Raw genomic sequence first — 24766 nt, forward strand, 5'->3', positions numbered from 1 at the left:
AGTTCAGTTTCCAATCTGGGTGAGAGGTACATTCAAAAATACACCAAAACAAAAACATATTAAAACACATAGCAACATTAATGCTTTCAAAATCACAGCTTTCTTCTTCAAGGAGGAAAGAGGCACTGGTAGGTGATACTTGACACATGGGATGGAAGGTTGGAACATCACTCACAACCCATGTCAAGAGGGCCTGACCTTGTATGAAAGAGGAAGCAAGAAGGGCGATAGAAATGAAATCAATGAATTAGAAGGAAAGTATTTGGAAGAAGAATTTCAGTCTTCAAATAACACACTATTACCTATCACAGACCTCTGTTGTGATGATATTAAATACTGTTCAAGTTTCTTCCCTCATTTGAAAGGGCATCCTCCTATTGTAAGAATACTTTGTGAGGTGAATGTCTGAGCTTACCAAAGTTGCATATGACAAAGACTGGTTATCAAATTAAATTGACAATAAACTTGGAAAAAATTAAACATATTACTCTGTTCCTAAAATCTCCCTGGTCTATACATCCACTAATCACCATCCAAAACACACCCTTCCACCTCTTTTGCCCTTGTCCTTTCTTTTCTTGTCTTTTTTCATCCCCTAACTCACTCATGCCAATATTGTGCAACCCTCCGCAACCATCTCGTCATGTTCTGCCACCTCATTTTCGTGATTATTACAGACATTAATTTACATTTTACTACTGCAGCTGAGAGGCATTGGTCTCCATCCACCCAACACTTCCCTACTTTACTTCTTGAGCCATGCTGCCTTGATGCTTTCCTTGCTCTATGTTAGCACAACTGCAGAGCATTCATGCAAATTTCATAATGATTTTTGTTTACAACAATTCTAACTTGACCATTTCTGCTACAGCATCTCAATTTCAGACTGTATTATTTTCTCTCTTTGGTACACCATAGTATTTGTAACAATTAAGTGTAACTCACATAGCTAGCCATCAATTCAGTACCCAATCCCACGATTTAGTTGTTGAAAGGTGCAGAGCAAATAAAATACAATGTTTACTGTGTGAGCTATAAAAAAAAGTGCTTAACATCTAAAAGTTTATATAAAAATAGAATATATGTGTAAGGTAGGTTGACATAGCAACATATCAAGTGTGTATAGTGTTATTTTTTTAATTTTTTTATTTATTTATTTATTTTTTTTTTACTTTACTTTGTGCCTATGTATGTGTGTTATTACATTCACATAAAGTAACAATAAAATTAAGATAAAAATCACAGCAGGTTATGGGCCCAGAGCAATAAGAAAATAGAAAAGCTAAAAATAGAAGGCATGAATAAGGAAGAAAAGCAGTTAAAAATGTTTCAAGAAAACGAAGAATTTCGTGATATACACGTGCTTAAAGATAGTAGTACATTCAATCTGTGGGATGTTGAAATTACAATATTATTTAATGCGCAAGACCTGTGTGATACTGTGGATGGAACTGAAACAGTGGAAATCTGCAAAACTTTAAAAAAAAACAGAAAAAAATGGCAGAAAATAGACACCAAGGCAAAACATTTTATAATGAGAACAACTGATAAAAAGGTAAAGCCACATGTACTGTGTTGTGAAACTTCCAAGGCAATGTATGATAAACTTAAGGCAATTTATAAAAGAGATGCATCTGAAAGAACTCAGCAGCTGCTTCAAGAATTTTATAGTTTCAAGTACGATAAAAACAGAGACATAGCTAGTAATATAAGTGCACTACAGAATATAGTATTTGAACTGAATCGTCTCCAGTCAGAAAAGATGACAGATATTTTGATCATACCCAAGATATTGTCAATTTTGCCAGAAGAATACAAACACTTTTCTCCAGCATGGGATTCGTCATCCAGTGATGAAAAGACTATGTAAAATCTAATTGCAAGGCTTATTAGAGAAGAGGAACGACTGAAAAACAATAATCAAGAAGAGAGTATTGCCTTTGATGTTGCGTTTAACAAAAATAAAATAAAAGATATAATTTGTAAAACTTGTGGTGGTTGTGGACATTTTGCAAGAGAATGCAAGAAGCCTGAGAAGAAAGAACACTGTTCTATATGCAAGAGAAATAATCACAAAGAAGAAGAGTGTTATTTTAAAAATAAAAATAAAATTCAAGAACCAAAATTGAGATCTTTCAAGCCCTGTCCTCATTGCAAAAAGACTAACCAAAAAGAAGAAAATTGTTATTTTAAGAACAAAGACAGCAAAAGAATATCATTTTGCACTTTTGAAGACATAGAAGAAGATCTAGTCACTCAAGAAAAAAGAAACAAGACATTGATGAAGAAAAGCATAAGCTGTACTTCAAAGATCAAAAGCATGTGTGAAGGAGTTCCTAATAGTTTATGCTCAACAGAACAATTGAAGGGCTCGGAGAGATATAGTCATAAGCCACAACTTTCACGAAATTGAGTTTTTCATGTTGCGGCATTCTTAACAATGTCTTCTTCACAATGTGCTGAAAAAGTTCCGTGTTACTGCAACAGATGGCAGGCTATGACGGAGTGCAGTTCTATGCTGTGCCATCTGGTGGTAATTTCAGAAGATACATAGTCACAAGCAACGGCAAAATGGTAAGTGGGTCAGGAATGTCTGAAGCATCTTCAGGTCTTCAACGCATACTTGACACAGACAGTAGTGGAAGTGAAGAGCTTTACCCTTTGGATCCTGACAGTGATGAATCTTGGCATCCATCGACCAGCAGTTCCAGCTCAGATGATGTTTTGGTAAGCATATAAAACGGTTTATTTCTAGTGATTAATTTCCTGTGGCTTGTGACTTTGTTTCTTTCAACATTGCCAACGCATCTGACAGCTATCCTGTGTATTAATGATGAAACTTGATGAGCACATTACTGCTTAATGGTGCAATAATGTAGTTTCAAAGGCAGAAGATGTGAAAAAAATGTTTTCTCATTAATGTGATTTTAGCGAAATTTAATGTTTTGCCAAACATTTAGGCTATTTGAAGAAACTAAATGTAAGAAGTAATCCATACATTTTTGTTGGTTATGCACCAAATGGCTACAGGCTGTTTGATGCAGAAAGAAGAAATATTGTTGTGTCAAAAGATGTTGAATTTGAGCAGAAAGTGACAAAAGAAACTCTACAGAAAAATGTTGTTATTGATGAATTATCAAATGATACTAGCAATCAAGAAAATGAAATAGAAGACCATGAAAATCAAGGAGACAAAAGTCAAGAAGTACTAACATACAATGAAGATACAAGAAACTACAACCTTAGGAAAAGAACTAGTTTGAAAAAACCTGTAAAAAATAATGATTATGAAACAGCTTTACTTACCTATGAAGAATGTATGAGTGGTCCAGACAAAGAAAATTGGTTAAAAGTAATTGAAGAAGAAAAGAGATCTCTTCAACAGAGTGAAATATGGAAGTTGGTTAGTCCAGAGGAAGCAAAAGGGAAAGAAATCTTAACAAGCAAATGGATCTTTAAAGTCAAAGATGATGGATGATATAAGGCCACACTAGTTATCAGAGGTTGTCAACAAGAAAAGGATATAGATTTCAAGGAATTATTCAGTCCAGTAGTAGATATACGTTCTTTTACACTGTTGTTTGTGCTGGCAGCAGAGAAAAGTTTCCATATGAGAGTGTTTGATGTCAAAACAGCATTTCTCTATGGGAAACTGGATGAAGAAATTTTTATGAAGATACCTGAAGGATACAAAGAAGCGGAAAAAATCTGGGTTTTGAAGAAAGCTCTGTATGGACTTAAACAAGCCCCATCCAGATGGAATAAAACTTTGACAGATTTCCTAAAATCAGAAGGACTAATTCAATTGAAATCAGATCAGTGCACATTTAAAGATGCAACTGAAGAAATGCACATGGCTATACATGTTGATGATGGAATCATAATAGGAAAAGACTTGGAAAAAAATGAAAATATACTAAAGAAACTTAAGAAGAAATTTGAAATGGTTGTGGTAGAAAATCCAGATATGTATTTAGAGATACAAATAATGAAGACAGAGGATGGAATATTTTTACACCAAGAACAGTGTGCAAAGAAAGTACAAGAAAAATTCAATATGACTGACTGTAAGGCCATGAAGACTCCATTAGTTCCAGAGGGAAAGACAAATGAAGAAAATCAAGAAAATGAACTCATTGAATTTGCATCTCGTAAAGTCACAGGAAGCCTTCTTTATTTGTCATGTAAAACCAGACCAGATCTTGGATTTTGCAGTAAATTATGAGAGCCGCATCACAGAAAACCAAGAAAATGGATTACAAAAATGTAAAAAGAACTCTTAGATATCTACAAAGTTCCAAGAATTATGGTCTTTTCTATAAGAAAAAAGAAAGTGAAGAAGATGACAGTATTCATCTAAATGTTTATTGTGATGCCGATTATGAACAAGATTTAAGAGACAGGAAAAGTACAAGTGCATACACAGTTCTTTACAATGGTGCTCCCATTAGTTGGTGTTCCAAGAAGCAAAGTGTGACAGCTACTTCATCAACTGAAGGAGAATACATTTCAGCAGCGGAATGCATCAAAGAAATAAAACACATCAATACCCTAATACAAGAGTTAACCAGAAGAAAAGTGAAAATCATTCTTTATGTAGACAATTAAAGTGCTATCCAAATGATCAAATCAGGACAGTTGGTTAGACGAAGCAAACGTATAGATGTAAAATTTCACTATGTTAGCGAACAATACACAGAAGGTTTGTTCGATATAAAATATTGTAATATGGAAGAACAATTAGCAGACATACTGACCAAAGTTCTACAAAGATCAAAGTTTGAGAAATTTAGAAATGATACTTAAAAAAAATGCTTAACATCTAAGAGCTTATATAAAAATAAAATATATCTGTAAGGTAGGTTGACATAGCAACATATCAAGTGCGTATAGTGTTTTTTTTTTTTTTTTTTCTTTACTGCACTTTGTGTCTATGTATGTGTGTTATTACATCAAAAAAAGTTACAATAAAATTAAGATAAAAGTCACAGCATTAGTGACATACTTGATACATGCAATTTTTTAAATCCAAAGCCTGTATTTTTGGGAGTTTAGCAGTTCTATGCACTGTTATGTTGCAGGATAACATTTTTGGATGATAATAAGAGAGTTTTACTTTATTTTGAAATTACTTTTTGAAATGTGCAATCTAATAATGTAAAGTAAAAAATACAGAGGTACAGAGTACTTAATATTTTAAGTAAGTTAAATTTTCAGTTTATGTACAAATAAAACTAAAACTGTACATGACTGATCGTTATGAAAAATTATGAAAATATGTAGGTGAGTGTTGAAGCCTAATATTAGTCAAGTAAAATAAAATACTAAGTTTTCAATTGAAATAAATTTATGAATCTGAATTTTAAGCAATATTCATACCATTTTGCAACCGAATACTAGTTTTTAAGACACAAGAAAGACTAAACAACTTGTAATGTGATAGAAGTTGAAAAAATATTGTAATGTGGTTAAGTACATTTTGATGAATCTTGTAACGACGGAAAGTTATAATCTGACTGTTATAAAATATATATGCACAACAGGCTGAAGCTAAGAGGGACTTGTTATTTGGAAACTAATTATACAAACAGACTGTATGTTTCTGCCATCCTCATTTATCAAATAAATCAAAGTTAAAGCCATTAGCACAAAGTTATTCACGAGAAACACTAAGACCAACACAGCCTGCTACTAACATACGTAAATAACGGAACAATAATTTTTTATACTTTAACTTTACTGTTACCATTAGTGGAACAAGTTGCTCTGTGTTATAGGTCATAAACTATAATTACTCGCCAACTTAATGCATTGGCATTAAAATAATTATTTTTTGATTTTGGGACTGGAATGTTAAAACATTGAGAAGTAACAATGAATTTTCTTTAAAAAAGAGTACAACATATTAGCCCACAGTATTAGTCGGCCATAGTATTACTGCACGGGGAGTGAAGGCACATCAGTCAGCTTATTGAGCATTTTAATGTGATATTTCATGAGGTCATGCTGAAACACTTAATAGTTTACCCACAACTGTCTTGAAATCAGCCACTGTTTGGTATGTTTTCCTTAGTAACCACTGTACTTGTTTACTGTAACGTCTGCAAGATACCACCACCACACAGTGCATGGTGGTGGCTACCTCGTAGCACTACTAGTCATTCCCTTTCCTGTTCCTCTTGCAAATAGAGTGACGGAAAAACAACTGTCGATGCGCCTCTGTATGAGTCCTAAGTTCTCTCATTTTATCTTCAAGGTCCTTACAAGACATGTATGTTGGCAGGAGTAGAATCGTTCTGCAGTCAGCTTCAAAAGCCGGTTATCTAAATTTTCTCAGTAGTGTTCTACCGAATAGATCATCATCTTCGCTCCAGTGATTCCCACCTGAGCTCACGAAGCATCTCCATAATACGTATGTGTTGATCAGACCTAACCAGTGACAAATCTACTAGCACGCATCTGAAGTGCTTTGATGTCTTCCTTTAATACAACCTGGTGGAGACCCCAAATACTTGAGCAGTACTCAAGAATGAGTTTCATTAATGTTCTATACTTGCCTTCCTTGTAGATGTACTGCACTTTCCTTGAATTCTCCCAATACTACGAAGTCAACTCTTCACCTTTACTACTACCGACCTTACGTGCTTGTTTCATTACATATTGCTTTCCAAATGTTACATCTAGTTTTTTAATCAAGATTACAGTGTCAAGCAGCACATCACTAATACTATATTTGAACGTTACAGGAATATTTTTTCTTCTCATTTGCATTAACTCACACATTTCTTCATTTACAGCGAGCTATCATTCATCACATTCTTCTACAATTACTCAACGATGACACTTTCCCATATGCTACAGAATCATAAGCAAATAGTCACAGAGTGCTGCTCACCCCTAGCATTTATGTACACAGAGAACAAGAATGGTCCCATCACACTTAGCTAGGGCAATCCCAACAATATCCTTGTCTCTGATGAACATTCATCATCCATGACAGTACACTGGATCCTACTACTTAAGAAGTCTCCCAGCCACTCACATGTTTGAGAACCTATTCCATATGCTCAGACCCTTAACACTACACATTGCAGCACTGAATCAAACCCTTTCCAGAATTCTGGGAATAGGGAATCTGCCTCTTGCCTTTGATCCATTGCTCACTGTATATCATGCAAGAAAAAGATAAGCCGAGTTTCTCACAAGTAATGCTTTCCAAATCTGACTGATTTATGGACAGAAGCTTTTCTGTCTCTAGGAAATGTATTATATAAATTTTCGGAATTAGAATATCCTCAAGAATTCTGCAGCAAACAGATATTAAAGATGTTGGTCAGTCATAGTTTAAATTGTATGCTGTGAAATAAACACTTTATGGAAGCAACATGCATTTTATTGTAAAGAAAGGCTGCTTGAAAAAAGGAATTCATGGCACACAAAGCTGTTAACTGAATTGCAACTACTTATTATACTAAATCTCTTAAATAAGCATGAGAACATACCTACATTATTTTGAAGGTTTCTTACCTGCTTTACGTAATGTCGCATTTCAGTTTGATTATCACAGTTCACAGGATTAGTCATCACCATCCGAAGTGAAAGGCACAGAGCATTCCACATCATTTTGAAGAGGTCAAGTTCCTTTTGTTCCTGTCAATAACATTGGTTTGTAATATGTCCATACAATAACAGAGCAAGATGAGCAACTAAATGAAACAAGTAGCCTTTTCTTCCTCCCCTACAATTGCTATGTTAAGCTCCGAGATACTATGGGAAAAGACCTACATTCTGATTTCAGGTCAGAGAAAGGAAGTCAAGACGCAAATTTATCCCTATCTCAGTTTATCTATGACTGCATTCCCACGTTAAATCACAATTGAAATTTTAAATCAGTAGTTTTAGATGAGGAACCGATGGTACCTAGAAAATATTTCAGTCATGTAGGGTCTAGAATGAGCAACTAGTGTGAGACATATGTTTACAAACTGCTTATATTTCATAGTGTATTACTTCCTTGTGCATTGTTATTGTAGGAAGAGTAACATAAATTGCACTTGTGAGGGGTATTGTTGTTGGTGTCCAGCCAGCCACACTTGAGAGGGCTCTGCATGTACCCACAAAACAGCCAACACACTGAGCATGCGTCACTCAAGAGAAAGTTACAACTGAATAAATGTGTCACTGAGTTATTGTCACATCAGACTTTTATTCAATTTCAAGCTTTTGACAATTTCCTCCACTGTCATCATAAGGAGATTTCGGTAGGCTCTTGGGTCTTTTACTTAACTGGCCATGAAGGTTAAACAAATCCACAGGACTTCCAATTACTATAAGATTAAGAAACAAGTACACACAGATACCCTGTCATCAGGTGATCAGCCTACAGCATTCTTTCCTTTCTTTGGAACTACAACAAATAAAATAGTCAGAGTCCATGGCAGATGTGGTGTTCAATCCATTTTCTGATCATGGAAGAAAATTACAGAGATTCTATGCCCAACAGAACACAGCCTTGTTCTCAGTTGACCTGGAATTTATAAAATACATTGTGAATGTGGTAGCAGTTACACTGGTCAGATGATATGAACAATTTCAGAACACTGCGCAGAGCACCAATGCCACTTAAAAAATGTAATTTCAACAAATCTGCATTTGAAAATGCAGCCTCGTGAACAAACACACAATTATACTTGATGAAATCGAAATATTAATCCATACATTTACCTACTAGGCCTCCGTTGTAAAAGAACCCACTGAGATCAGAATGTGCAGCAAAAAATTTAACTGGAATACTGGCTACAACTTTAGTGGTGCATGGAAATGGGTGCTTGATGCTGAAAGGCCACGGAGGAACCAGCTGAATTACCTGCCATGTAATGAAATCAGCGTAGCTACCAATGTTCTTGAGTCATAGTCAGCAACATAATCTCTGGTAGCATATAGAAGTTCTGTGACTTATCCTTGACACAATTCAGCCAACTTAATAAAGTACCTAATGGCCTACTGAAACCTCCTGACGACCAGGAAGGAAGTTACCGAAAATTTGAGATTGATTACAAATCTGATGCAGCAAAAACTCCATAAAGCATTTCCTCAAGAATTCTAATGGCTAATAATACATACAAAACTAATTTTCTCTATGAATCAGGAGTATACAAATTACAATGTCCCAATTGTAATGCAAGTTATGTAGGGCAAGCAGGGAGAAGTCTTGAGATTAGATTTTGTGAGCACATGGCATTAGAGAGGAGGGACAGAGTTGAAAAATCAAATTTTGCTGCCCATCTTGTTGACACTGGACATAGTCATCTTTATATGACCTCTTTAACTGAAGCTCCTGCATAGAGGGAATAAAGGCAGAGTTTTAGATCTCCTAGAAGAGATGGGGGTATTTTGTTATCAGGGATCTCCCATTGCCACCTCACTCAATGAGCAGTTGACAATGAGAAACACCCAATTTTGAAGGCCATCTCATTAACAAAAAGAAATGGGACTTTAAAATGTCCAAAGACAGATGCATAACACTTTTTTTTTTCCTTTATTGTATTTCAATTCCCCATCGGGGTGGGCTGGCAGCAGCTTATGCGCTGCTCTTCAGCCGAAAGAACATAGAACAAACAATAGAAGACATTTAAAAAATAACAAAGGAGAAAACATGGTGAACATAGACACAAAAAAAGGGGGAACATCATGGAAGACAATAGACAAAAAAGGGGGTGACTGTAAAATGGATATAAAAACCGTAAAAAAGTAGCACACACAAAAAATCACACACTGGGACAATTAAAAGAAACAAGGCACAGTATGGCCAGAGCATAAAACTAACACTAAGTACACGGCCAGCACACAATTACAATCACACCTCTCGACGCACAGGAGAAACAGCACTAAACACAACACTGACGTGGCATGATGATCAAAATGGAGGATCTGCCAGTCGCAAGGAGATACGGGAGAAGGGAAAAAGGGAAGGAGGGGAAGAGAGGGGGGGGATGGGTGGGGGGCGCGCCAGAGAGGGCCAGGTACGGAGGGACATGGGAGGGAAAGAGGCAAGGATGGGGGCAGGGTCTCGGGGGGGGGGGGGGGGGGGGGAGGAAGAAAATCCGATCTAGGGAGAAGGAGGGGAGAGGAAAAAAGGGGGCCCTGAGGACGGGGGCAACAAGGCCAGGTTATAGTTGGAAGGAAGGGTATATGTCACGGCAAAGTTCATCATTTGGGAGGGGGAGGTGCTGGAAATTGCCCTGATGAAGGAGATGGAGGGTGTGGAGGTGGAGGGATACAGTGATAGAGGCGTGGCAACTGGCGGGGCGTGGAGAGGAAGGAGGAAACCAGGGGGTGGGGGGGATCAAGCCTGCGGACAGTGTAAATGATGCAGAGATGTTGGAGGAACAGGAGGAGGTGGGGGAAGGGGATGAGTTCATACAGGAGCCGTGTGGGGGAAGGAAGGCGGATACGGAAGGCAGGGCGGAGTGCATGGCATTCAAGGATTTGGAGGGCCTTGTAAAAGTGGGTGGGTGCGGAGATCCAGGCAATGCTGGCAGAACAGAGGATAGGACAAATGAGGGATTTGTAGGTGTGGAGGATTGTGGAAGCATGCAATCCCCATGTCCAACCAGACAGGAGTTTCAGGAGGAGGAGGCGGGAATGGGCTTTCTGCTGAATGGTCTGAGGTGAGGGGTCCAGGTGAGGTGACGGTCAAGGGTGAGGCCAAGGTATCTCAGGGTGGGGGTGAGTTGGATAGGACGACCATAAAGGGTGAGGTAGAAATCACAGAGACGGAAGGAGCGGGTGGTGCGGCCTATGATGATTGCCTGGGTTTTGGAGGGGTTGAGACAGAGGAAACACTGGTCACACCAAGTGGTGACCTGCATAACACCTCGTAAGTACAGCTCTATGTGGTGATAGGCAACAGCTTATTAAATGAGAACAGAATTCATAGCTCATGAACCAAGCCATTTTCCCAGTAGCCACAGTCAGTGCATGTGTCAGTATTATTATTAACACCAAACCAAGTTACATAAGATCCCATAAAAAACAGTCATAAGATTTTACAAGTCATTTTGTACATTGCATTTCTCTTGAGATTGTAACACTGGTTTATACATGACAGCCATGTCAGTTACTTTCATAATGTCAGCCAATTTGGACGTGCAATATACCGTATTTACTCAAATCTAAGCTGCACTTTTTTTCCAGTTTTTGTAATCCAAAAAACTGCCTGCGGCTTAGAATCGAGTGCAAAGTAAGCAGAGGTTCTAAAAAATGTTGGTAGGTGCCACCACAACTAACTTCTTCCATCGAAAATACATAGCGCTACACAGGCATGCTTTGCAGGCACAAAGATAAATACTGGCACCAAAACCTCTGCATCAGTAAATAAATTAAAAGAAAAGGTAGAAAAATGTAAACATTATGCCATGTATTCTTTTGTGTTTGCTGCTATCTCATTTAAATCCTGTATGCCTAATAAACTACAAAACTAGCGTGAAACAACAGCAAACGCGCTAGAATATACATATCATGTCATGTTTATATTCGTTTTATTCTTATGCTGAATAGAAATGAAGCACGGCAACTGACTCGATTTTTAAATCTAAGATGACTCTAATTTCTGTGCAGAATGTAATGTACTAAAGAGGGGTCTGCAAAGATTTTCAAACGGGAGAAAAATTTTCGCTAAACTCTCGTTCAGAACATCTATCATACACAGTCTATTATTTGGTTTTTGTTGATCATTATCAAAGAAAGAAGCAGTGTAATTAACAACAAATAGCAGTCTCTTGCCATTGTTTCGCTTATGAGACAATTCCTCTCTTTTTTTTATTTTAAGCTGCGGTAGCGCCCACAAAAGCAAGCCATGCCGCGAGCGGCGACAGGTCGTAAACACACATTATCAGAATGCGACAAACAATGCAAGACACAGTACAATAATGCATTTTCAGCTTAGAGTGATGTAAACACCTATAACAAAGAGAATGGCACTTATCAGATCAAAGCAAAATAAGCAATCAATTCAAACCAGATGAAGCACATGAAAAAGGAAGGGTACCCGTATAAATATGGACGGAGCACCTGACACATAGCAATGGCTACTTGGTAAAGCTTAACTGTTAAGCTTATGACTTGAACCAAACTACTGTAGCTGTATCTTCACCCATTCGACCTAAATTGTGTCTCATGTTACAGTGGACCAACTTTGTTTCGATTTGGAGGTGGGGTCTAAGACTTTTCTCTCCCCTTGAATTTCAAGTCTCAAATTTCAGGTGCGGCTTAGATTCGGGAAATTTTTTTCCCTTGATTTCGAGTCTCATTTTTCAGGTGCAGCTTGGATTCGAGTAAACACAGTACGTCCATAATCTACAACTTTTTTAAAAATATTAGTACTGGTTTTAGTTTTTATAAAAGAAAATGTTGTTTAGTATTTTAATTTGTGTCACCTACAAATTGAGTTTTTCTTTTGTTCTAACATAATCTCTGGACATGTTTTAGAAGAAATTTTATTACTTTTTACCTCTCAAGGAGGGTGCAAATTACTACTGACATCACACACCAAGGTTAACTGCATATAAATGTAAGCAGCAATCTCAGTTTAACTGATGTTTGTTATCTGCAATGTCAAGTGGTATCATGTGCTATTATATTTACAAAAAGTCATCATAACTTGAATATAATGGTATGCACATTTATGTTGTACAAGGTGATATATTTGTGATATGGTTTTCATTTGCAGTTTAATGCCTTGTTCTCATTATCTGCAACAAATAGATTAAAATCCACAATAATGCTGCCCTTCCTCCTATCAAGGATTTCCTCAAGAATGTCTCAGTGAAAAACATTGTTAAGAACTATAACTGTCTGCTAAATGGAACCTACAAGTCAACTTGCTGAAATATCACTTACAAGAACACTGGACAGAAAATCAGTCAGTCCTAGGAGACATGACACTAATACCACTTAACGCAACATCTAGCCTTGGTAATGGCTTCTGTTATGTGAGAAAGAGATTCCACAAGTTTCTTCAGGTATTCCACATCCAGATAAAGTCACTCACTGATGTTTAGATCCAGACCTGAGGGAACGCTTACTGCTTTTTTCACACACTGTCCACAATAGTTCCAAGTATTTTCAATGGTATGGACATTGGGTGATTTAGTGTGACAGTAAAGGTGTGAAAGGGTGCCTGAGTGTTTGTCAAACCAGGAACATGTATGTGCTGCCTTTTGAATATGGTTGTTGTCATCTTGGAAGATGAGTCTATCTGTAACATACTCATAATGAACATGTAGAAAAAAGAAAAATACTTGGCCACTGAGAATACTGAAACCAACGTCCTGATTCAACTTGATATATGTTTGCAGGATCCATGTTGGCTGGCATGAAGAAGAATATTCTGTCAAGGTACATCATTATGTCTGAAGTCAGAATATGTTGCAGATTTTACAACAAATTCAGGTCAAGGATACTGGACAATAGTTTTGTGGATTGCTTCTGTTACCCTTCTTGCAGACATGTGACACCTGTTCTTTCTTCCAACTAAGGGGCATGGTTTCTTGTTTAAGGAAACTACAATAGACTGTAGTTAGAAGAGGGGTTATCTTGGCCACAAATTCAGTATAGAATCTGACAGCAATTCCATTGGGCCCTGGGGCTTTGTTCAATTTTAACCATTTCAGCTTTTCCTCAACACCACTGACACCAATATGAATGTCACTCATCTTTTCAGTGGCTCCTTTGGGACGGAACATTTGAAAACACAGTTAAGTATTTCTGCTTTTGGTCTGCTACCCTCAATTACAGTTTTCACCTCGACTGTGAGTGACTGGACACCAATTTTGGTGCCACTAATATCCTTCACATACAACCAAAATTTCTCTGAGTTTTTTGAGAGACCTTTCGCCAGTATTCCGCTACATCAGTCTTGCCAGCAATTGTTTTTTTTCTACCCGAACATGTTATTTCATTCAGCATCTCTGTACCTACAGCCCAGTGCTTCGTTTTATACCTATTATGCAGTACTCCATTTCTTGAGAAGTTTCTTTACAGAAAGTATACCATGGAGAGCCCCTCCCATCATGAACTGTTCTACTGAGTACGTATCTATCCAATGCGTGGTCAACTATTCTTTTAGACTTGAGCCATAATTCATCTGAACGCCCCAGTGCTGAATTAAAAGTATCATGTTCCACACTGAGATACGACACTAATGCTCCTTCATCTAGTCTACTGAACATTATAAATATTTCTACTTGTGTTATATTTGAGTCAGCTTAAAGTGATCCCTGATAGTTGCAGTGGACTGGGTGCGGCAGCTTTGCAGGACTACCTCAACCAATAACGTAATGTGATTTCGTAACCATCTCTATGGCAATGCCTCAGTGTTGTCAGAGCTCTATAGATGGCTACTGTTTCCACCTGCAGCCATTAGTGCTTTGCAGCTGGAAGTATGCAACAGCACTGTGAGCTGTCAGGAGTTTTCTCAGACTGTCTTGACTATAGTTGCCCTTTGTACTTGGGTAATCACTGTTGCTACAACTGCCTCATGGTCACTGATACCAGTTTCGAAGTGAACATTGTCAAAGAGGTCTTGTCTATCTGCTGCCATTAGATCTAATATACTTCCTTCATGGGGGGGGGGGGGGGGGTTATGAACTCTGTTTTAGGCAGTTTGTAGAGAAGGCATGTAGTAGTGTTCCACAGGCTACCTTGCCACACCCACTACTAACAAAATTGTAGTTATCCTAATTGACTTTGGATGATTAAAGTCACCCCGACAATTACAGTATGATTGGAGAATTTATGTACAAGTGAAATGAGAATACATTGTATATCTCCTCCCCTCTCCCTTGAAAGAATTCATCATAAGTGAGTTCAGCAATCTCAGTGTAGCCTTAAAATTAGAGATGATAATATTTTAATTTCATATAACAATTCAAATCTAGAAATGTGAGTACAGGTGCAACATCACCATTTGGTGACTATGGTTGGCGCCATAGAATGGTGATGGCGGCTCTGTTGCAAGGGCAGGTGAAGCTAGTTTGAAAGACAGTTTTAACAAGTCAGCAGCTGAAACCCTTGCATGACAAGAATTAGAACACAACATGAAAGTAATTAGTACATGTTTACACATCAGTTTTAAAATTAATCAAAGAAGTGAATGACTGATTTCTAGTGTTATTAGAGGATGTAACAGACCCAGTGGGATTTGTAACAGAATAGGAATTACACATGATGTGGCATACAATAATAATAGTTATTATTATTATTATTATTATTATTACTATTATTATTACAGTAATATGATTACTGTATTTGTTTTTTCAGTTTTTTGTTTTTAATGTGCATTAGTGAGAATTTATACTCACTAAGAGAAAAACTTTAAAGCATATATCAGTGGCAAGGTTGAATCCAATAACTTGGGAGTCAAATTTAAAGGGACTCGACCATAATATTTATTAAGTTACTATACAAGAAAATGTGGTGCCAATGTGCTTATAAATACTGTCATCAGCTTCTTACAATTCCAAGAAATGCGCAACTCTTAAAATATGGTAGATAAAACTTTTTATATTTTCCACTAAAACCCCAAGAAAGATGACAATGAACATCAATTTTATAATTCACATTCATAATTCTCTGGAAATTATTGATCTCTGTGACTCTCACTACACGAGTTTTTTATGTTTACATGATATCACAATGCCTCAAATGGGTGAAGATATACTTACTACGAGAACATGACTTTCACCATTTCATTCTACTTTCTCTGGCTTTATCAACTGTTATTTTCCCTCCTGAAGGCCACACTACTTTTTTTCCCTTTATGTTAATTCCTTATGGCTGTATATGACACTACTTTTTTCCTTCAAATTCATTCTTTGTCTCTTCCTTTTCTCAGTTCAGGAGGAAGAATAGGAATATGTTTATGTTTCTTTTGTTCGTTTGACAAATGTACAACAGTAAAAACACATTGAGACTGTATGTAACTTACATGAAAACTGACTAGTCTGTAATAACAAATTAGATTTTTACAATAAAGAAGTACAACACTACATTATTTAAGTTCATTACATTAGCATCACTTTATTTTGTGTATTTCATTATGTGACAGTTCCTTTTTTAAGCAAATGAATATTACAGATATATTTCAATTATTTGGGATCTTTAATGTGTCTGGTTCCAAGAGGATGACCATCAAGTCTTTGAAATGTTACTTCATTTGGTAACAACAGTAACATCTCCTCTCAGTGTTTCTTTAATCTGTGAGATGCAAATATGTAACATTTCAAACAAAAAGGTACAATACATTCAATATATTAGTTTATTACATTGTCTACAGGATATTTTAAGCTTTACATCAGACATCTTTGAGTTTTTACTCTGGATCATATTTTATTTATTTCCTCTTACTACACCATTCAGACATGCCTTGTGGGGGAAAAAAAAAAAGAAAGTAGCATCTTGGACTACAACTTTTAACTGACATACATGTTTTAGTTCATTCTTCATTTTCTTTTTAACGTGTTTATCTCATGGTAAAAAGCTTGCAAAATTAGTTACACAAACAATACAATTTAGATCAAGCAGTTCTTATTTCATGGAGACTGCAAGTCTTTACAATTTAGTTAGTTATTCTATTACTACATGCCATTATAAGTTTTAATGTGTCATTGACCAAGAGAAAACATGGAAAGTGATGGCTGTCAGGGAGGCATCAGCTTTCCAAGCAGTAAAGGGTATTGTGTCTTGATTCAATCAGGAATCTCAGATTGGATATGGGTGTATCTTGAGTAATAGGCGTCCAAGCCCATCAGATGGCAATATGTTCAAAGTTTGTACAAGTATCAATAATATACATAAATAACATCTTCCTGAAAGGGACAAAGAATTATAATTCAATATTTTTGTCAGCAGGCAAAGGTGCTTGCACTCCACAATACTTTCCCTATCTAAATTAAACTGGCATTGTGGTGGGTTCAATGTAGCACAAGTTTTATTTAAAAATTCCGTTCACATGCCCTTCTGAGCCAATCAGTACTGACCGACCACAGAGTTCTACTCTGCCAGTGGCGTCATTGGGTGTGGTATGGAGGTGTGTGAGGTCAGTATACCTCTTCCTCGGTCGCTGTCAGCTGTCATGCCCTGGCGCCACTATTACACGGTCATGTAACACTGCAATTAGTTTCATGAGGCTGGTGTCCCCATTGCAATCTTTCCACCAAGAAAACTCCCTGACAGTATCAGGAGTCAAACTCAGGTCTTCCTCTTTGGATTTGTTTCATCACATAAATATTTACAAGATAAAAGCATTCATTTTTACTTTTGTTGTATGTCAACAATATTGTCTGATGGGCACTGATTGTTAGATCCATGACAGTTGCACCCAGCTGGTGTAACTTCAATAGCTTATATGTAATGTTTCATCATGCTCTGCGTCACACTTCGTGATTCACGTGCATAGATATTCAGCACAGACTGAACGTCATCATGAAGAACTTCCTCTCAACACTGTCAGCAGAAGTGACTTAAGTATCTATGTCTACACAAAGCAAGTAATCACTGACAGTCTTAAGCATGTGTAGAGTTTATATTCTTTTCTCACTGAACCCATCTGCATGCTGTCCATCCATAAGTGTTTTACTTAACTAAAACTTTCATGTTCATATCGCCAATCAGTGGGTACAAATCGTACTGACTCATATTGCATCATCACAGTACAACATGTTACAGTGCTATCTCAGATGACACATGAAATCAGAACAAGTAGTTAATGCAATGTGTAAAATACTATTAAAACACTTCTTTGGACATCCCTTGCCTGGCAAAGGTGCACATGTATGGTTTGTGTACTGAATTCAGGGAGATACTGAGTGCACCAAAACTCGTACTCATTTCAATCTACCCCTACACACTCAAACCAGGTCGCAATGTAATTTTTATTTCAAAACAAGGATAGATGGTAAATTTGCAATGAAACCTGAATTTAAAATAAATTACTCCACCTAACTCAGCGAGTGAGATGGCGCAGTGGTTAGCACATTGGACTCACATTTGGGAGGATGATGGTTCAAATCTGCATCTGACCACCCTTCCTTAGGTTTTCCGTGATTTTGCTAGATCACTCCAGACAAGTGCCAGGATGATTCCTTTGAAAAGGATACGTCTGATTTCCTTCACCAACCCTGTGAAATTCTGAGCTTGTGCCCCATCTCTAATGACATCAACATTGACAGGATATTACACCCTAATCTTACCACCTTCTTTCTTCCACATAACCTATTCTAAAAGTTCAGCTGAAAAACATTCGAAATTCAGCTAGATCCTAGCTTATATTACTAAACAAGTAAATGAAATCTATGGAATACACACGAAGTTAAGAGTTCCTTTAACAAATAATAAATAAGTTCCTTCCTGTACAACTGTATGAGTGTAGAAATTGAGTCATCTTTAAAACATCACTGAATGTAATTTTGATATTAATTCAATGCCTAATTCTAAACACATGTGGAATCCAAAAGCATATTTCATGCAAAGCGCACAAAAAATCTTTTCACCAGCTGTACCAAAATTTATTTTCGCAAGCACGCACGCACACACACACACACACACACACACACACACACACACACACACACACACACACACACACGCCCGCGCACTGGTTTCTGTTCTGACTAACATAAGCATATTCTGAATTTAGATTACTTCCAGAAATCATCATACACACAATACAGACCTCTTAACAACAGGATTAACAACTACATGTTGTATGGAAATATGTCAGATTATCTCCATTGTGGAAAAAGTGTTGGTTAGTACGTCATCATTTACACACATCACTCAAAGTTAAGATCAGTTAATTCAATTGCTTAATAATAAGCATAAACCATATCAAATAATATAACAATAATTCTGTTGCTCCTTTTCTGAAAGTAACAACTTTTATTAACTTAAAACTATATTACAGTAATCACATCTATTTCTCAACTGACCTACACACATTTTTACAAATTATCATAGAAAGTACCTTTTGATATCCTGGCACAGATAGACTCTCTCAATGCTTTGCTCTCAGAAAAGGCCGGTACTTAGGATACAGTATTAAGTATCCCAAGTGTGAAGTACCCTCAATCTCAAACTGTCCTTTTTATAGCATTAGTTGCCACTTCTTATTACTTGCATGCTGGAGAGATGATTGAGGACAATTTCTAATGAGCATTCCATATCTAAATTAATTTTATACGTCTGTTTTAGCTTAGAATCAAAATATTTCTTTCTCTGAGCAGAGTTATTAGAACTTGTGTAATGTTCTCCTCCATTGAAATATCAGTCCTAGAAACTTTAGGAGGAGTGTTAAACAGTAATTGCCTGGGTATGTAATTTGTAGCTGTATGCAATAGGTTGCTGACCATTCATCCAAATGTTTTAAGGTAATTTATCTAATTCATTTTATTAGTGGAACCATAAGTTCTTTTGAACCTATAGTTTCTGCACACCGTCTAAATGGGATTAGCCTCCTCATGGTATTTTGTGGTAAGTGGTTGATTCTGTAACCTTGTAAAAAATTTCTCCAGTGTTTATTGGCAAAATTAGCTGCATTTTCAAACAAAATGGATAAGGTCTCCCAACCTGCAGAATGGATTCTTCCACCAGTTTCCTAATAATACAAGAGCTTGTGGCATCCTTTACAGCATACGCTTTAATATATTTTGTAAACAGGTCGTACATGGTGACTGCACCTGGGTCATGCTTCTGTATCCTGAGTCAGACACACTGTGAAGACACATGTTGTGCATGAATCTATAGTTATAACCGGACAGTCTGCTCATCTGCACATTGTCAGAGTCCGCTGGAGGGCAGTGATGATGGCTCCTTGTGCCTGCAACAGTTTTAACATGTTCTAGTCTGCTTTTTAGCAACTCTTTGACTGATTTCACCTCATCTTTCGAAACATAGAATGATTGTATGCCTGAGATATTTTTTCCGTACCCAGGTAAATAATTGAAGAGGTGTTAGAATGTGACCTTCTGTAGGGTGCTCTTGATGCCATGCACTTAATGGTAGCACCAATACCATCACATACATTTTTACCAACACTTGTCGCAAAAAAAAAAAATCAATTCTGCGTGAATCTGAAAATCATGGTAATGCATGCATAAATTTTTGAGATTTTTACATTTACCTGTCCCATCACTGAAGTATTTCGCAAAATGTATGTGAGGCAGCTTGTTTTTCACATATGCCATGACAGTGCGAATGTGGGCATGAACTGCAATGGCATCATGAATTAAACAGTCACTAAAAATGCACAGGTTCATGACAGACACATCGCCTGATTCATCTCTATAGTAAATCGCAAATGGCTGGAGAGTTGCTCGACTGTTGTCCCAATGTGGTAAAAATGTATGTGATGGTATTGGTGCTACCATTAAGTGCATGGCAACACGAACAGCTGCTAGCATGAGTTTCTTAGAAGTAGATACATTAGGGGTTGCGAAGCAACTCAAATCGCTTGATACAGGCAAGTCTTCAGGTCCAGATTGTATACCGATTAGGTTCCTTTCAGATTACACTGATACAATAGCTCCCTACTTAGCAATCAAATACAACCGCTAGCTCACCGATAGATCTGTACCTACAGATTAGAAAATTGCGCAAGTCGCACCAGTGTTTAAGAAGGGTAGTAGGAGTAATCCATCGAACTACAGACCTACATCATTGACGTTGGTTTGCAGTAGGGTTTTGGAGCATATACTGCATTCAGACATTATGAATCACCTCGGAGGGAACGATCTATTGATACGTACTCAGCATGGTTTCAGAAAACATCGTTCTTGTGCAACGCAGCTAGCTCTTTATTCGCACAAAGTAATGGCCGCTATCGACAGGGAATCTCGAATTGATTCCGTATTTCTAGATTTCCGGAAAGCTTTTGACACCGTTCCTCACAAGCGACTTCTAATCAAGCTGCGGGCCTATGGGGTATCATCTCAGTTGTGTGACTGGATTCGTGATTTCCTGTCAGGAATGTCACAGTTCTTAGTAATAGACGGCAAATCATCAAGTAAAACTGAAGTGATATCAGGTGTTCCCCAGGGAAGTGTCCTGGGACCTCTGCTGTTCCTGATCTATATAAATGACCTGGGTGACAATCTGAGCAGTTCTCTTAGGTTGTTCGCAGATGATGCTGTAATTTACCGTCTAGTAAGGCCATTCGAAGACCAGTATCAGTTGCAAAGTGATTTAGAAAAGATTGCTGTATGGTGTGGCAGTTGGCAGTTGACGCTAAATAACGAAAAGTGTGAGGTGATCCACATGAGTTCCAAAAGAAATCCGTTGGAATTCGATTACTCGATAAATAGTACAATTCTCAAGGCTGTCAATTCAACTAAGTACCTGGGTGTTAAAATTACGAACAACTTCAGTTGGAAAGACCACATAGATAATATTGTGGGGAAGGCGAGCCAAAGGTTGCGTTTCATTGGCAGGACACTTAGAAGAAGCAACAAGTCCACTAAAGAGACAGCTTACACCACACTCGTTCGTCCTCTGTGGATTGACGGAGGACATCGAAAGAGTGCAAAAAAAGGCAGCTCGTTTTGTATTATCACGTAACAGGGGAGGGAGTGTGGTAGATATGATATGCGAGTTGGGATGGAAGTCATTAAAGCAAAGACATTTTGTCGCGGCGAGATCTATTTACGAAATTTCAGTCACCAACTTTCTTTTCCTAATGCGAAAATATTTTGTTGAGCCCAACCTACATAGGTAGGAATGATCATCAAAATAAAATAAGAGAAATCAGAGCTCGAACAGAAAGGTTTAGGTGTTCGTTTTTCCCGCGCGCTGTTTGGGAGTGGAATGGTAGAGAGATAGTATGATTGTGGTTCGATGAACCCTCTGCCACGAACTTAAATGTAAATTGCAGAGTAATCATGTAGATGTAGATGTAGTCTGCAGCACCCTACAGGTCACATTCTAACACCTCTTCGATGTTTACCCGGGTACAGAAAAATATCTCTGGCATACACCCATTCTATGTTTCGAAAGATGAGTTGAAATCAGTCAAAGAGTTGCTAAAAAGCAAACTAGAACACGTTAAAACTGTTGCAGGCACAAGGAGCCATCATCACTTCTCTCCAGCGGACTCTGACAATGTGCAGATGAGCAGACTGTCCGGTTATAACTATAGGTTCATGCACAACATGTGTCTTCACAGTGTGTCTGACTCAGGATTCAGAAGCATAAGCAGCAACATACAACCAGGTTGCTATGTTATTGCTGTTTATGATGACGAATGGTACTTAGAATGTGTTGCTGAGTGCTGTGAAGTAGAAGGTGATGTAGTTGTGAACTTCATGGCACCAGCAAGATCATTTCATTGGCCACATTTGGTAACAGGTGTTGGATTCCTTTTGAACATATTCTTACGACAGTTCCAGTTCCCACCACAGTGTCAGGAAGACAGTACAATTTGCCACTCAGTGTACGGAGTACAGTAGCTAAAGTGTGGGAGAACTTCTGTTTGAACCACAATCGACTGGTTTTTAGTAGTTAAGGTGCAGTATATGTTAATGATAGGTTGTGTTAATCTGTCTATATGTTGTTGCTTAGTGTTTAAACAGTTGTAGCAGAGGATAAGAAGAGGCAGAACAGTTTACGATACATTTTTACAAAATTGTGTTGTGGAACAATGGCCACATCACCAAATACATCTGTCAACTTCCATTGTACACAAATGTCTTGCAATAACATGCTGAAATTTTGAGATATATATCATTATGATCTACTTATGCAGTGTGTGAAATTCGGCTTGGATACCACTTGTCCCTTTTGTGCTACCATACTTAGAAAATCCATGTTTTTCAGGTAATTTTTCAAATATTTGTATTTTCGTGTACATGTAACTCTGTTTGTGTGACTGATATGGGCAAGATGAGTTCTGTGTGTGTTTAGGCCACATTAAGCTTACCACAAAAAAATTTATACCCTTTTGGAGTGAATTATATTTGGCATAGAGGGCACCTACAATATGTACCTTTTAATGTGTTACATTTTTTATTCATATTTTGGAATTTTTTATTTTCCTTCAGAAACATGTTGTTGGTGTTTTGATTCATAGAGTGTGTTCCCTAAGTGGATGTTACTGGGTTGTAAAAATTTCACTGGACTGTGCAGAATAGTTCCAAAGTTATTAAGACCTGAAGTTGGGTCTGAAGATAGATTGCCAGATGCGGGTTACAATTTCCGGGTCACGCCACCTTCTTTCACAAGCCATAATTCTGGAACTAATTGGCAGGGGACTTAAAATTTTGTACATTAGTGTTCCACACTTGGTAGCATTGGTGTGCTAAATTTCAGCCAAATCTGAGACTATCAGCTGGAACATTTTCTCAAATTGGTTGATGTTGATGCTTAGTGATTAAACAGTTGTGGGAGAAGATAAGAAGAGGCATAAGAGTTTACGATATGTTTTTACAAAATTGTGTTGTGGAACAATGGCCACATCGCCAAATACATCTGTCAACTTCCATTGTACACAAATGTCTTGCAATAACACGCTGAAATTTTGAGATATATATCATTATGGTCTACTTATGCAGCGTGTGAAATTTGGCTTGGTTACCACTTAACCCTTTTGTGCCACCACACTTAGAAAATCCATGTTTTTCAGGTAATTTTTCAAATTTTTGTATTTTCGTTTGCATGTAACTCAGTTTTTGTGACTGATATGGGCATGATGAGTTCTGTGTGTGTTTAGGCCACATTAAGCTTACCACAAAAAAATTATACCCTTTTTGAGTGAATTATATTTGGCATAGAGGGCACCTACAATATGTACCTTTTAACGTATTACTTTTTTTATTCACATTTTGGAATTTTTTATTTTCCCTCAGAAATATGTTGTTGGTGTTTTGATTCATGGAGTGTGTTCTCTTAATGGATGTTACTGGGTTGTAAAAATTTCACTGGACTGTGCGGAATAGTTCCAAAGTTATTAAGACCTGAAGCTGGGTCTGAAGATAGATTGCCAGATGCGGGTTGCAATTTCCGGGTCACGCCACCTTCTTTCACAAGTCATAATTCTGGAACTAACTGGCAGGGGAAACTAATACTTTGTACACGAGTGTTCCACACATGTTATAATTGGTGTACTGAATTTCAGTCAGATCTGAGACTATGAGCTGGAGCTCCTGGTTGAACTGACATGGAATGACCCACCTGCAAGGGCTCTTGGTAGTATACCATATACAGCTACTACCACTATCTCTTTAAGGGCTGACTAAGCAGTATAGCGTATAGTTCACACTTAACAGTTTTAGTTCAATAGTTTTATTTTTTAACAAACAGAACAGGTTTTAAATAAGTGTTGCACTCTATCTCATGTTTGGAAAGTGAAATATAATCCAATTTTCTTATCACACTTAATGAAACTGAAGTGACAACATGTAATTCGTCTACCATATTAATTTGAGATTCTGGATTGCTTCAGTGAAAACAGTGCATTGTTACACGTCACATAATGGTCTACAAGTTTTGTGGAAATAGCTTGTTGCATCTGTTGTTTCACACCATACCCCTCCAGAACTGCATCTTACAGTTTTGACATTTTCTCACACATATCAAGACAATATTTCTTATGGGCTGCATTTTACATTAAAAGAACTTTTTGTTGTATCTTCTAATCCCTCAGGAAGGCTGGACAGAGCATCTGCTACCACATTATTCTCTCCTTTACATGAATTATTCCAAAATCTTATTATTTCAG

At 37.4% G+C, this 24766-nt stretch overlaps 1 protein-coding gene across 1 annotated transcript in view; it reads right to left on the bottom strand.

The window, feature by feature from the left end:
• The window catches only part of LOC124803209, a 112853-nt gene that overhangs the window by 80649 nt on the left and 7438 nt on the right, over positions 1–24766 (bottom strand). The window contains exon 2 of the mRNA XM_047264390.1: positions 7528–7650. Within this exon, the coding sequence (XP_047120346.1) occupies positions 7528–7650 (123 nt within the window). The remainder of the gene's footprint in view (positions 1–7527; positions 7651–24766) is intronic.

The sequence above is a fragment of the Schistocerca piceifrons genome, chromosome 6 (assembly GCF_021461385.2).
Source record: "Schistocerca piceifrons isolate TAMUIC-IGC-003096 chromosome 6, iqSchPice1.1, whole genome shotgun sequence".
Taxonomy (NCBI): domain Eukaryota; kingdom Metazoa; phylum Arthropoda; class Insecta; order Orthoptera; family Acrididae; genus Schistocerca; species Schistocerca piceifrons.